General features: G+C 46.2%; 1 protein-coding gene across 1 annotated transcript in view; it reads left to right on the top strand.

Moving 5' to 3' along the window:
• ST8SIA3 (ST8 alpha-N-acetyl-neuraminide alpha-2,8-sialyltransferase 3) overlaps positions 1 to 14675 on the top strand; it is a 51842-nt gene that overhangs the window by 35378 nt on the left and 1789 nt on the right. Inside the window, exons 4-5 of the mRNA XM_077346862.1 lie at positions 4886 to 5008; positions 11159 to 11716. Of these exons, the coding sequence (XP_077202977.1) occupies positions 4886 to 5008; positions 11159 to 11716 (681 nt within the window). The remainder of the gene's footprint in view (positions 1 to 4885; positions 5009 to 11158; positions 11717 to 14675) is intronic.

The raw sequence follows: 14675 nt of genomic DNA on the forward strand, positions 1-14675 counted from the left end.
CAGTAAACCATATGGCGATGCAATGAATCAGCCATTCTTAGCCTTTCTAGACCTGAGACCCAGTGATCTCCAAGCGTGTGACGGGAAGTCAGAGTCACCTGCCAGGAAAAGGGGGAGCCAGAGTTATGAGAGCCAGCATGGTTAAGAGTGGCAGAATCTAATCTCGAGAACCAAGTTTGATTCCCCACTCCTCCTCCACATGAAGCCTGCTGGGTGACCTTGGGCTAGTCACAGTTCTCTCCGAGCTTTCTCAGCCTCACAGGGCGTCTGTTGTGGGAACAGGGTGGGGAAAGTGTTTGTAAGCCACTTTGGGAACTTCTTCCGGTCATAAAAAAGTGGGGTCCAAAAAAACAGCTCTCCTTTAAAAAAAAAAAAAACATGTTTTCAAAGACAGGCAATATATAAATCTCTAAATAAATAAACAAACAAACAAAGGATCTTGCCAGGGTCAACGCCAAGACCATGGGCAGCAGATCAGAAGAACTGGGGACAGGAGACCTAAACCAAGGTGTACCAGGGAGGGAAAGATGCCAAGAGTCAGAGCTGTTCAGGAAACCTCTCTGCCACGGAGTGACCTCGCATCATTATCCTACTACTCTTCTCCACAAGTATACAAAGCGAAGTAGGAAGTATGGTAGCCTTGCCGTCTACACAGCAGTTCTGTCCAAAAGGAAGCACAAAAGTTGTGGCAATATGGGGGGGGGGCTCAATGAGCCAATGGAAGGGCCTAACCAATGGGTGGAACTCCAGTCACTGAGCGATTCTGTAGAGATCCTGACACCGATTGGCTGACCGTTGATGGCAGAGATGATGTCAGCAATAGAGCCAAAGGAAGGAACTTCTCAAGAAAGAGTTTAGATCCAGGATTGTTCAGGGAAGGTAGCAAAGAAGGAAGGGAACCCTATTAATGTTTGGGTCCTCGTCTCAGGGGGACACAATGGTTAGTCAGAAAACAGAGATTCCAAGTGTTAGTGATACAAATTATACCATCCGCTGAAAGTCATTATTGAATAAGGTAAAGGTAAAGGTATCCCCTGTGCAAGCACTGGGTCATGTCTGACCCTTGGGGTGACGCCCTCCAGCGTTTTCATGGCAGACTCAATATGGGGTGGTTTGCCAGTGCCTTCCCCAGTCATCACCGTTTACTCCCCAGCAAGCTGGGTACTCATTTTACCGACCTCGGAAGGATGGAAGGCTGAGTCAACCTTGAGCCAGCTGCTGGGATTGAACTCCCAGCCTCATGGGCAAAGCTTTCAGACTGCATGTCTGCTGCCTTACCACTCTGCGCCACAAGAGGCTCCATTACTGAATAACATCCTACAAAAGCAAACTGCAAACCAAATCAGAGACATGGTGTAAGATTACATGAAAAAGGCATGGATACAAATCACCAGCCATTTTCTCCAGGCCAATCTGGATTCTGGAGATTTCTTTGGGGGGGGGGATCACTTGAGCATGAAATTGGGGTCACTGTGGCTGGGCAGGTAGTTGTGAGTTCCTGCCTTGTGCAGGGGGTTGGACTAGATAACCCTGGAGGTCCCTTCCAACTCTATGATTCGATGATCCTAAGCAGATGGTTACAGCAAAGGATATAAGCAGATAAACAGGTGTAAATCCGGATCAGTTCTAAACCCCTAGTGGGCAGGACATACTAGAAGGTGGAGAGATGAACCACAAGCCTTGGAAGCTTATTTGAAACAAAAGGTGGCAAACATGAAAGAAAACTTGATGTGCATTAGCCCATCTACGCTATGAATGGACACCCTGCCACCCTTCTGTCCTAGTTTTAGCTTAGTTTCTTAGCAAGCAGGCTGATGTAGTTTCTTGAGTACCCATCCAAGGATCAAGGGTGATGAAGCAGGACTCTCATGGGCCCATGAGCCTCTCAACCCTCAAACGCCCATGAAGCAGTAAGAAGCAAGGGCTTGGGGAGGCCTTGGGAGGCCACAAGACAACTCCAGTGTGTGAGGGCCTTAAGCAGAAAAAGTTACTTCTGGCCTGCAAAGGAAAACTGCTCAGGCTGTTACCAAACCTGCCCTCCTCCTGGACTTTTCTACATTTCCGTTGCACAGGGGTGGCATCCTGGTGACATGTTATTTCTAAGAGGGGAAGACAGAGGCATGGCTGAGATTTTCCCTCATTCACTGTTTATTTTGGCACCCAGGGGACTGCAAAAACCCCTATCTGTAACATCTTCCCAGTATCACAAAACAACATGTTGGCCCTAGCTTTGATAAGAAGAGCCCTGCTGGACCAGACCAGTGGTCCCTCTGGTCCAGCATGCCATCTCACACAGAGGCCAACCAGTTCCTCTGGTAGGCCAATGACAGGGCAGAGATGCCTTCCTCTCAGTTTGCCTTCTGGGTTGAGAATTCGGAGGTTTAGTGCCTCTGAATGTGGAGGTTCTCCTCAGTTGCCATGGCTTAATAGCCCTTGATAGACTTATCGGCAATGAAACTATCTAATCCTCTTTTAAGCTGCCTAGTCCTCCTGTGGCTGGTGCACCATCCTCTACCAGCGAATCCCGCATTTTGAACATTCCCTTCTAAAGTAGTGTTTCCTTGCGTCCATTCTGCACCTACTGTCCATTGGTTTCATTGGATGCCTTTGAGCTCTAGCACTTGGGGGTGGGTGGGAATGGCTCCTTGACACCCCTCTCCACTCCTTCTGCAGCAGCCCATTAGAACAAACTGATACTTTGCTCTGCTCTGGTTCTGGTTCGGCCTCCCTTGGAGTCCTGTAGTCAGTTTTGGGCACCCCAGTCGAAGAGGGATGTAGACAAACTGGAGCGCATCCAGAGGAGGGCAGCAAAGATGGCGAGGGGTCTGGAGACCAAGACGTAGGAGGAAAGGTTGGGGGAGCTTGGTCTGTTTAGCCTGGAGAGGAGACGACTGAGAGGGGATCTGATAACAATCTTCAAGTATTTAAAAGGGTGCCATATATAGGATGGAGCAGAGTTGTTCTCTCTTGCCCTGGAAGGACGGACCAGAACCAATGGAATGAAATTAATTCAAAAGAAATTCCATCTCAGCATCTGGAAGAAGTTCCTGACAGTCACAGCGGTTTCTCAGTGGAACAGGCTTCCTTGGGAGGTGGTGGGTTCTCCATCCTGGGAAATTCTTAAACAGAGGCTGGAGAGCCATCTGACGGAGAGGCTGATTCTGTGAAGATTCAAGGGGGTGGCTGGTTACAGTAGATGAGCAATAGGGTTGGGAGTATCCTGCATAGTGCAGGGGGTTGGACTAGATGGCCCAGAAGATCACCTCCAACTCTCTGATTCTATGAGTGTCATAGAATCATAGAGTTGGAAGGGGCCACACAGGCCATCTAGTCCAACCCACTGCTCAACGCAGGATCAGCCCTAAGCATCCTAAAGCAAACAGGCTTAGTGTGAGCGAGAGTTCAGGGTTGTGCTGGACTGCTCATTGAAAACGTGAGCTCCATGTGGATCAGCAATTTCAAAGGATTATTGGGAAAGGAATTGAAAATAACACGGCATGCGTTTGCTACAGTGCTGCTCACTGGAGCCGTGCATGTTTGGTAGGCTTTCAAAAGGCTATTGCAGAGCTGGAGGAGGTGCAGAAAAGGGAAACCAAGAGGATTAAGGAAGAAGGTTAGTTTTTACGCCTTGTTTTTCACAAGCCAGAGAGGTCTCTAAGCGGCTTACCCATCGCCTTCCCTTCCTCTCCCCACAGCAGACGCCCTGCGAGGTAGGCGGGGTTGCGAGAGCTCTGACAGAATGGCTATGTGAGAACAGCTCTAATCGGGCTGTGACTAGCTCAAGGCCACCCAGATAGAGGCATGTAAAAGAGATTAGATAGTCGTCTGACAGAAATGCTGGTTTTATGAACTTAGGCTGATTGGGAATGGGTGGGGAGGAAGGGATGTGCCAGTGTTGGTCTCTTGTGGCCCTTCCTGGCATACCCAGGGAATTGCTGATTGCTACCATGGGATGGTAGGTGAATTTCCCCCAGGCCAGGCTGGATTCTGGAGTTTTGGGGGAAGGGGGAATCAGTTTGGCATGCGATTAGGGTCACTGTGGTTGGACAGGTAGTTGTGAACACCTGCATTGTGCAAAAAATTGGACTAGATGACCCTGGTGGTCGTAGCCTGGAAGAATTCCTTGGCACCATCCACAAATCATCTCCTTGTGCATAGAAAAATAGCCTACCAAGAAAAATATATAAACTGTCATTATGAACCTGGCCATTCATTTGGAATTGAAATCGGTGAAACGACGCATTGAGATTCGATCTATGATGTGCCAGAATGCTTTCCCAACTACTGGGTGATCCAGCTGATCCTTTGCATATGTAATCGTAAGCAGAGTTGCACCCATCCAAGCCTTCCGCGGATTTAGAAAGATGGAGCTCTGTTTAATGGCACAGAAGGGTTCTTGATTCTTCTTGTATGTAACAGAATAATTCATTTATCCTGGAAAACCTAAAGTGCAATTGATGAGCATACGGATGTGTGATCGAATAATAATTATAAACCTTTATTGGCATAACAATAAGAGGCAAGTACAGCCAAGCCTCTTGTGGCTCAGAGTGGTAAAGCAGCCGTCTGAAAGCTCTGCCCATGAGGCTGGGAGTTCAATCCCAGCAGCCGGCTCAAGGTTGACTCAGCCTTCCATCCTTCCGAGGTCGGTAAAATGAGTACCCAGCTTGCTTGCTGGGGGGTAAACGGTCATGACTGGGGAAGGCACTGGCAAACCACCCCGTATTGAGTCTGCCATGAAAACGCTACAGGGCGTCACCCCAAGGGTCAGACATGACTCGGTGCTTGCACAGGGGATACCTTTACCTTTACCTTTACAGCCAAGCAGAGTAAGAATAGAATAGCATAGAATAAAATAAAATAAGATGTGTGATCTTTTTCACAGGTCCCAGTTTGCACTAAAGTTCCTTGATCCGTCCTTTGTGCCCAACACCAACTCTGCGAACCAAGAGCTGCTGGATAAAACTCCCAAATGGACATTCAACAGGACAGCATCCCTACAACAAAGGTGAGAGAGGCAGGCCAGCCCAAATGGCACCTTAGACGCTGTAAGAGCCACGGGCTCCTCTGAAGAATTGTTTGGCCAAACAATGGTTGGTTGGGCCCCATCAACTTTTTCTGTTAAGTTGGACCCCGTGACGCCCTTTCACCAAGTCTTCCTTCTACAAAGACTCCTCTCCTTCAGGGGAAGCCTTTCTCTACAAAAAAAAAAGTCATTCTCCAATGGTGAAAGTCTTTCCCTGTTAAAGGAAAGCTTAGCAGGCAAGTGACTGAAGATCATGCCCAGTCTATGCTCTTGGGGGGTTGGAGAACACAAACCAATATTAAACTAAACTATTGGGGTGGGATTAGAATTGAGAAGGTTCAAAGGAGGAATGATCCGGGGCCTGGGAACCAAGCCCTACGAGGAAAGGCTGAGGGACTTGGGAATGTTCAGCCTGGAGAAGAGGAGTTTAAGAGGGGACATGATGGCTCTCTTGAAGGATTTGAAAAGTTGTCATTTGGAGGAGGGCAGGGAAAGGTTCCTGTTGGTAGCATAGGGCCCATGCTAATGGGTTTAAACTACATATAGAACGATATCAGCTAGGTATCGGGGGGGAGGGGAATTCAATCAGAGTAGTTCATCGGTGGAATTGGCTGCTTAAGGATGTAGTGAGTTCCTCCTCACTGGTGGTCTTCAAGCAGTGGCTGGACAGATCCTTATCCTGGATGCTTTAGGCTGATCCTGCATTGAGCAGGGGGTGGGACTGGGTGGCCCCTTCCAACTCTAGGATTCTATGAATAACTGACCACGGGCTGGAGGTGGGTTCTCAGTCAGGGGTTCTGGTATTTCAAATGCCTGAAATTGTCCTTGAGGAAGGAAAACAGAGAGAGGACACTAAACTAGCCAATATTTATGTCTCTAGCTTCTATGCCGCTCCTCTCGAGCTAGTTATCTCAGGGCGATGCACAACCTTCAACAATATATATCATTACATTATCATCATAAACAATATAATTGCATAAATATTAGTTATAGTCAGCAACTATAGCCAGTTTGGTGTAGTGGTTAGGAGTGTGGATTTCTAATCTGGCATGCCGGGTTCAATTCTGCACTCTCCCACATGCAGACAGCTGGGTGACCTTGGGCTTGCCACAGCACTGATAAAACTGTTCTGACTGAGCAGTGATATCAGGGCTCTCTCAGCCTCACCCACCCCACAGGGTGTCTGTTGTAGGGAGAGGAAATGTAAGCAGCTTTGAGCCTCCTTCGGGTAGAGAAAAGCGGCATATAAGAACCAACTCTTCTTCTTCTTCTTCTTCAACCAACCAAGTTAGTAATGGCCCCATAGGGGAGTGGAGGGGTAGATGAGATGAGGGGGGTCCAACCAGAACATGCTAGGTATATTTCCACTGGCCTCGGCCATAGGCTTGACAGAACAGCTCCACCTTGCAGGCCCTGTGGAACTTGGTGAGTTCCATCAGGGCCCTGATGTCCTCTGAGAGCTCGTTCCACCGCAGGGGCCAAGGCCGAGAAATCCCTGGCTCTGTTCAAGGCCAAGCGTACTTCCTTGGGGCCGGGGACTCTCAACCGGTGGGCACTGGCTGAACAAAGTGCTCTCTGGGGGACGTATTCAGATAGATCCAAGAAACTCAGCTGTTTTGAGACACTGGCCTAGATTCACCACTTTTTCCGCTGGTGAAAAAAGAAGGAGAGGACCCAAACTGGCTATGCTGGGTATCATGGCACCTACATGGACCAAGTGATATGGCTTGGTGACTGTAGTAAGGAGAACAGGAGAAGGCTGGGCAGACAAAACTGGCTGGATTCACCCCAGTATGTCATTATTACAAAGCTGCAACCAAAGATTTGCTTAGTTCCAAATCAAGTCTGTTCTCTCCAGCCCCTGAATGCCTCCTCATGCTCTCCACTCCCTAAATCCAGGTCTCCAGCATTCCAGTGGTTTCTCCAAGCCAGGCTACAAGTTACGCTCCCTGCATCGGAACTCTCCCATCAGTTCTTGCTGGAATAGATAGGAATCACAGATACAGTGAAAAAGAGCCAGCCTTCTTCTGTCCCCTTCTTCTCCCCTTGACTTTGGAGGGCGATTTTACTTGGGAGGAGGGTCGAAGGTGAAGAAGAAAAGTCTCTGAGGAGGGAGATGCAGAATAGATGGAGACAGCTTCTACTTATTTATTTATTTATGTTTCAACTTGTTGTTGTCGTGGTCATCATGAAATTTCTAGACTGCCCTTCTCTGTGAACAGACTCGGGGAGGTTTACCGCAAGTTGGTTTAAAATACAATAACAACAATGAATACGCCGAATGCTCCATTGTCCCACTCCTTCTCCATGTATTTCATGGAAGGAAGGAGGCCCCTATGTTTTTACTTGCTCATTTTGTTCCGCCCTTTCTCAAAAAGTTGGCTCCCTCCTGCAACGAGTTCCCCTGGAACATATGGGATATATTTATAGGCCATTGCTTCAGACATGGAAGCAGTAACTCGAGAGCAGGAATTTGAGAAAAGTATTTTAATTATGTTTTATCGGCTTTTAACTGCTTGTTGGGAGGGGCGGTCATAGAAATCTAAATAATAGATTAGATAGCTAAATAAGATGGATGGTTGGATGGATGGCCCTCACCTGGTGGAATGAGCTTCCAGGAGATATCCGGTCCCTGTCCAAACTAGCACAGTTCCGCAGGACCTGCAAAATAGAGCTCTTCAACCAGGCATTTGGTTGAGGTCAGCGATAACATCTATTGGGCCCCCAAGAACCTTCTCCCACCCAGATAAACTCACTCTATGGCATTGTAGTCAAAATGTTACCTGAACGCATTAAGTTATATGATGATGGTAGTTGATAATGTTAAGATTGTTGACACAGTTACCAAACTTACCTTGTGCTTTGTCATTCATCATATGTTTTCTGTAAACCACCCTGAGCTGCAAGGGAGGTCGATATACAAATGCAGATAAATAAAAAAATACAATAAATAATTTTTAAAAATTAACTGTCAATAAGAATGAAGTCCACCGATGCTCAATAGGCGATCGTAGAACAGTCCGAAATTACTTATTGTGTTCCCCCTGGTTTATTGTGTGCTTCAAACCCAAGCGATTTTTTTCTGGCCATTGAGAATGTTGCCGTGTTAAGTTATACCCTTAAGATTTTGCCTGTTGACCTGATTGCAAATTCTTTGGCCTTGCTCAAAGAAGAAGCTATATTGCGGTTGGCATGGACTTTTAACAGTGGACTGGCCAAAGAAATACAGGACTTTACAAGATGTTTCTTTTTTCTATTTTGGGACCTTGCTGAGGCAGACAGAATAACAAAGCACAATAGGCAATCTGGTTTCATCAAACAAAAGTAGCTGATCAAACAGCGAAGGTCCTCAGGCAACAGCCCCAGAGTTTTCACCCAGCCAAATCATTAAATGCTGATGGGGCGGGACCAGTTTCTTTGGATCCTTTCTGAGACTTTCTAGAGACTTACTTATCATGCAATCCTAAAAAGAGGCACCCACTTCTAAATCCATTGAACTCCATGGACTTAGAAGGGTGTAACTCCCTTTAGGATGGCCCTCTTAAAATATAGCTCAAGCTTCAGGCTCTTGGCCAGCATATTTGTAATAGACCATGTGGTTCAATCCCTTTTGGGAGAGAAACAGTATATTTTGAATGAATGAATGAATGAATGAATGAATGAATGAATGAATGAATGAATGAATGAATGAATGAATGAATGAATGAATGAATGAATGAATGAATGAATGAATGAATGAATGGCCAGTGCCAGGTTGGTCTTCAACTGCACATTCAGAGAATTGGGCAAATCATCCACGACTGGAAGAAACAGAAAGCAAAGGGGGACAGTAAAAATCCAAATCAAATTTCACACTTGCGCGTGGAAATTCTCGTTCCATTTTTCAGATCTTTCATTTGTAACTCTGCAAGTGTAACATTGTCAAATTTTTAGCTACTGAATGAATTGTCGCATGAATTGTAGGGGTGGGGGATGGTTTTGGTTTCGGGGAGCCTGTATACACCTTATTTTTATGACCTAGTCACAGCTGAAATCCCGATCAAGTGTTTCTTTCTTAATATCATAACACTACTGAGCCTTTTTGTAGCCCTTGCTGGTATTCAAAGGCCTTCTGATCCATTGGCATTCTCTCCGTTGTTATGAGTAACACATATCCCAGCCTGAGCAGCTCCCTGGGGAAACAGTCTCAGCCCACAAGTAAAGCAGATTAGCAATGAAATAATCCCAAATTGTTTTCTTCTCTCTTGATAATAATCAAATGGAAACTGTAATTTTTTTTTTTTTAACTGGCCGTTTTCACACTAGGGAGAAACTCCAAAGCACTCTTAATATTTGTAATTGACCATGCGCTTCCCCAAATAGGGTATTAAGGAATTATGTGCCTGCACAGGACGGAGAGATGAATGTCATTCAGAGATACCAAATGAGGATTCTGGAAGCGATGACAGCCAAAACTTCAAATGCATTATCATTCATGTCCTTTCAGGTCGCCTTCTTAGTCCTGCGTGGGTTGCCCAAGGAAACGGCAATATTTCTTTGCAAAGCTCTTCCCTGGCCCCTTGAAATGTAAAATATAGAACACCTCCAAAAGTCTAATTGGCTTAAACAATGTTCCTGTCAATCGTATTACGATCAGAATCCCAAAGTAAATGCATTCCGTTTTCAAATTCTAATGGAGTTTGACAAATAAGCATCGATGGCCAATCCTTGATTACGCTGGTTTCTTTATTACTCTCCTCCATCGTTCATTTTCGGTGTATTGGAGACCATGGAGATTTATTACCAGAGCTGCGGCATTTAGTTCAATTAATCGGCTAGATTAATCGATTTCGGGGGGGATCGGCTAAAAATGAGGCTGTGGTTAATTGGAAGGCAGATCTTAAGTGTTGCTCAATATTGTTAATTCGGGCACCTATCAAAATGGCTGGCAGTGAGCACCATCTTAGATGAAGAATTCCAACCTGAGATGTAGGAATTCCTCTTCTAAGGTGAGGCTTTGTGCATCCCATCTCCAGTTAAAAGGATCAGGTAGGAGGTGATATGAAAACTGGAGGGCAGCTGTTGAGGGAGACAATACTGGTCTTGATGAACTGATCCAGGCCACTCCATTAGTTCATGTGTAGATCATGTAGATCTATGTTTTTTTAAGATCTATCATTTCCCACATAATCACATTTATGGAGATAATTAAGTGATCACAAGCTCAGCAAATGCCTACCATTAATTGATTGTGAGTCTATGTGCTGTCATTTCCGACTTCTGATGTCCGCTAGCAAGAAAGCCCATTGCAACCAGGAATGCAATGAGTACTAGGACCCAGGGGACACTAGCAGGTGCAGATCTCTCCCTCTCTCTGGCAGCAGGAGCCATACGTGGTAATAAGGGCTCATTCATAGCAGGGAATCAAGGCTGGTTTGCAGTTTGGGGCTCTTTTGCAGCTTGTCTCTGTCTGTCTCTCTCTCTCTTCCTCGCAGCAGGAGCCATAGCAGATAATCAGGGGTCGTTTGCAGTTTGGCAGGGCTCTCTGTGTCTCTCTCTCAGGCATCTGAGGGCAAAGTGGCTAGCGTCCAGGGAAGGAGTGTGGGAGCTGTAGGGGCAGGGCCAAACCCTGATTAGCCCATTCCAACTCAGATACCCCGGATTGTTCCACCTCCCCAGGCTGTTTCACAAATATTAAGAGGAACAACAATGGATATGGATATGAATTAATAACTTCCAAAATGCACTCATTAACAGCCTTGCTCTGGCCATGCAAACTGTGGCCCCCTTTACTGAGTCAATCCATCTCATGTTGGGTCTTCCTCTTTTCCTGCTGCCTACAGCTTTTTCCAACCATTATTGGCTGTTCCAGTGACTGTTTTCATCTGGTAACCTGACCAAAGTAGGATAGCCTCAGTTTAGGCATTTATGCTTCTAGGGCAACCTTTCTCAACCCTTATACCATGGAGAAACCCCTGAAACATTCTTCAGACTTCAAGAAACCCTAGAGATGTCTTCTTCTGGGGTTGTTTCAAACATATGCTCTCTTTCCCCAAAGTTAGTCACTGCTTCAAATTCTTCTCCAAACACACTTGATTGTGCAACACAGAAAAATGCAACCTTTTTACGAAAATATTTTAAACTTTGTTTCAGGCAAGAGATCCTGCAGAACATCGACGTGGTCAAGAACTTTTCGTTGACCAAGAGCATGGTCCGGATCGGGCAGCTGATGCACTACGACTACTCCAGCCATAAATACGTTTTCTCCATTAGCAATAACTTCCGAGCTCTTCTTCCCGACGTCTCGCCTATTCAGAACAAGCACTACAACGTTTGCTCCGTGGTCGGGAACAGCGGGATCCTGGTGGGCAGCCAGTGTGGGGACGAGATCGATAAGTCCGATTTTGTTTTCCGCTGCAATTTCGCTCCGACCGAGGCGTTCCAGAAGGACGTTGGCCGGAAAACCAACCTGACCACCTTCAACCCCAGCATTCTGGATAAGTACTACAACAACCTGCTGACCATTCAAGATCGCAATAACTTTTTTCTCAGCTTGAAGAAGCTGGACAACGCCATTCTCTGGATCCCGGCTTTTTTCTTCCATACTTCGGCGACGGTCACGAGAACGTTGGTGGACTTCTTCACCGAGCATCGAGGACAGTTAAAAGTCCAGCTGGCCTGGCCAGGGAACATCATGCAACACATCAGCAGGTATGTATCGTTCTCGTGGTTAACTCATCCCACAGAAGGGACACAGAATTTTTCAGCTTTCCAGCCCCTTCCAAACCCAGGAAAGATCATCCCGAGATTCGTGGGATCAGTGCTCAGAAAGGACTGAGGAATGGTGGGCTGGCCTGGCAAGGACAAGGAGATGTATACGTAGACACAGAGAGAGGGAGATTTATTCATACAGTCAAAAACCAGCAAAGTTCCTTTGATTATTTGATGATTAACATACATCAGATAAAAACGGATACGTTGATGATAGAGAATAAAAATACGGCAACAGTAAAATGCGCCATTTTGCTTAAATAGAGTTTTTTATTTTCTAAATGCTAAGAAGCAAAATTTTGCAACTGCATTTGAAATCAGCCAAAAAGAAATTTAGCAGGCGCCCCTGTGCACATTTCGGGTAGTTTATCCAAGGTCTTAAAGTGAGAAAGGGCGAGCATTACCAATTCATTTCTTTCCACTTCACATAGTGTACAATGGCACGAAATATGTCAAGTAGTCTCTACTACGTCTGCACAGAAGCAGTAGTAACTCAGGTGTAGAGGCTGATGTTGAGACTTCCCAAGCAAAACGGCTGTTGGGAGAGCGTCCATCCTTGCCCTGGAGAAATCCCACCTTGGTTTGAAATTGTTGATGTTCATTAGGGCAGGGGTAGTCAACCTGTGGTCCTCCAGATGTTCATGGACTACAATTCCCACGAGCCCCTGCCGGAAAACACTGGCAGGGGCTCATGGGAATTGTAGTCCATGAACATCTGGAGGACCACAGGTTGACTACCCCTGCATTAGGGAAGGAGCAATGGTGATATTTGGCCACGGTTTTAAGCTAGAGTAGAGAGCTGGCAATACAGAGGTCTCATGTTGCGCCTCTATACCCAGAAGTCGACAAGGAGATGAAATCCAGCCCTTCCAGTTGAGTCACACTTGTGGAGGGAGGGGTGCTTTCTGCCCTCTGCCCTTCTTCGCTCCACTCCTCCTACAACACCCATGACTAGCTCTCTGCCAAGGCCCCATAACCTTGACAATTGGCTTGCCAAGGGCTGGGTAGGTTTGCAGGAACAGAGAAGAATGCTGGAAAACTTTGTGTTACATGGACAGAATGGTTGGATACAGGCCATTATACTAAGGTAGTATTGTTAATTGCAAGTCGCATAGAAGAAGAGGAGGAGGAGAAGAGCCATGAAAACTGCCTGGTCAATCTGGTGATAGCCAAGGTAGTATAGTATAGTGATTAGAACAGCCTTTCTGGACTTCTTTACTGTTGAGAGCCCCCTGAAACATTCTTCGGGTTTTGAGAAACATAACTGTGTACATGCCCCCCTGGGGCCTCTCCCCTTCCCACCCCCTCCAGGCCCATCATTGGCCAGCTTGGGAGGGTGGATGGGTCAACATGACCATATATGATCATAAGGCAAAGGTAAAGGTATCCCCTGTGCAAGCACCGGGTCATGTCTGACCCTTGGGGTGATGCCCTCCAGCGTTTTCATGGCAGACTCAATACAGGGTGGTTTGCCAGTGCCTTCCCCAGTCATTACCGTTTACCCCCCCAGCAAGCTGGGTACTCATTTTACCGACCTCGGAAGGATGGAAGGCTGCATCAACCTTGAGCTGGCTGCTGGGATTGTACTCCCAGCCGCATGGGCAGAGCTTCAGACTGCATATCTGCTGCCTTACCACTCTGCGCCACAAGAGGCTCATATCACTCAATAAATGATCATATGATCATATCACTCAATAAATATTTAACAGTATTTTTATAAATATAAGAATTAACTAACTTCCAATCCTTTTGGGCTGTCAAGAAACCCCAGGACTTGACAAAACCATGGTTGAGAAAGCCTGGGTTCATCAAACTAGGATCTCGCAGACCCAGTTTTGAACCCCACCTCCGCTGTAGAAGCTTGCTGGGTGAACTTGGGACCGTCACATCCTCTCAGCCTAGCATACCTCATGGTGAAGACAAAATCAAGAAGGCAAGAATAATGTGGGCTGCTTTGGGTCCCCTCTGGGGAGAAAGATATGGTATAAAAAGTCAATAAATCAGTAAAGTAGACCTGGACCATAACCACAGCTAGTCAGACAATCTAAAAAAGTGATAAGGAACAACAAGGAACTACGCTAGTGTAAATCGGGTCAATAGGGAAAGACGGCTAGGGGGCATAAGATCAATCGAATTCAGACCATTACTGAGACTAGAGGGATTTGTGACCAATCAGAAGGCTGTGCTGTAACTTAACTGATTCCACAAGTACCTTCCCAGGTAGCTTCTGTCATTACTGTACTCTTATATGATGCTTAATATAACTTTGTCTCTCAGTAGCTCAAAGATGGCTAAATTTTACAAAATACCTCCTGTGAAGTGTAAAGCATATGATAATGATCATCAATCTGAACCAGCAAATTTAATCCAAAGTGTTTTCCCTGTATCAATGCCTAGTCTTTCTATGACAATGCAATTCAAGCCTTCCTTCACTCCTTTGTGTGGTTTCTCCCCATTCTGTGATGAGTCAGAGAAGCCCCAACTAGGCCTGCAGAACCTCTTCCACTGATTGGCAACAAAAAAAAAATAACTCCTTGCAGTATATTGGTCTTAAAGGTCCTTGCCTCAGTCCAGCATGCAGTTTAGACCCAGCAGCTTTGTCTTCTGGTGAAAAGGAGAGGAGGGGGCCTCCACATCCACCCAAAAAGGCCATTTTGGAGATCAGGCAACTGCATGGACCAGAGCCATATTGGACAATGGCTGTAACAAGGAGAACTAAGAAGACTGACAAAGAAAGTTGGCTGGATCCAACTGACACACTCACCTCCCTGCGAGCAGAGCTTACCCAGTTTCTTCAGTATCAGAGAACAATATGGTATTAGTAGGTGGCCATTCTTGGCCAATCCAGTATGATGTGATGGGGTGCAGGAGGAGGAAGATGTCTTCTTAAGTGTGTTGG

This window comes from Paroedura picta, chromosome 7 (genome assembly GCF_049243985.1).
Source record: "Paroedura picta isolate Pp20150507F chromosome 7, Ppicta_v3.0, whole genome shotgun sequence".
In the NCBI taxonomy this organism is placed as follows: Eukaryota; Metazoa; Chordata; class Lepidosauria; order Squamata; family Gekkonidae; genus Paroedura; species Paroedura picta.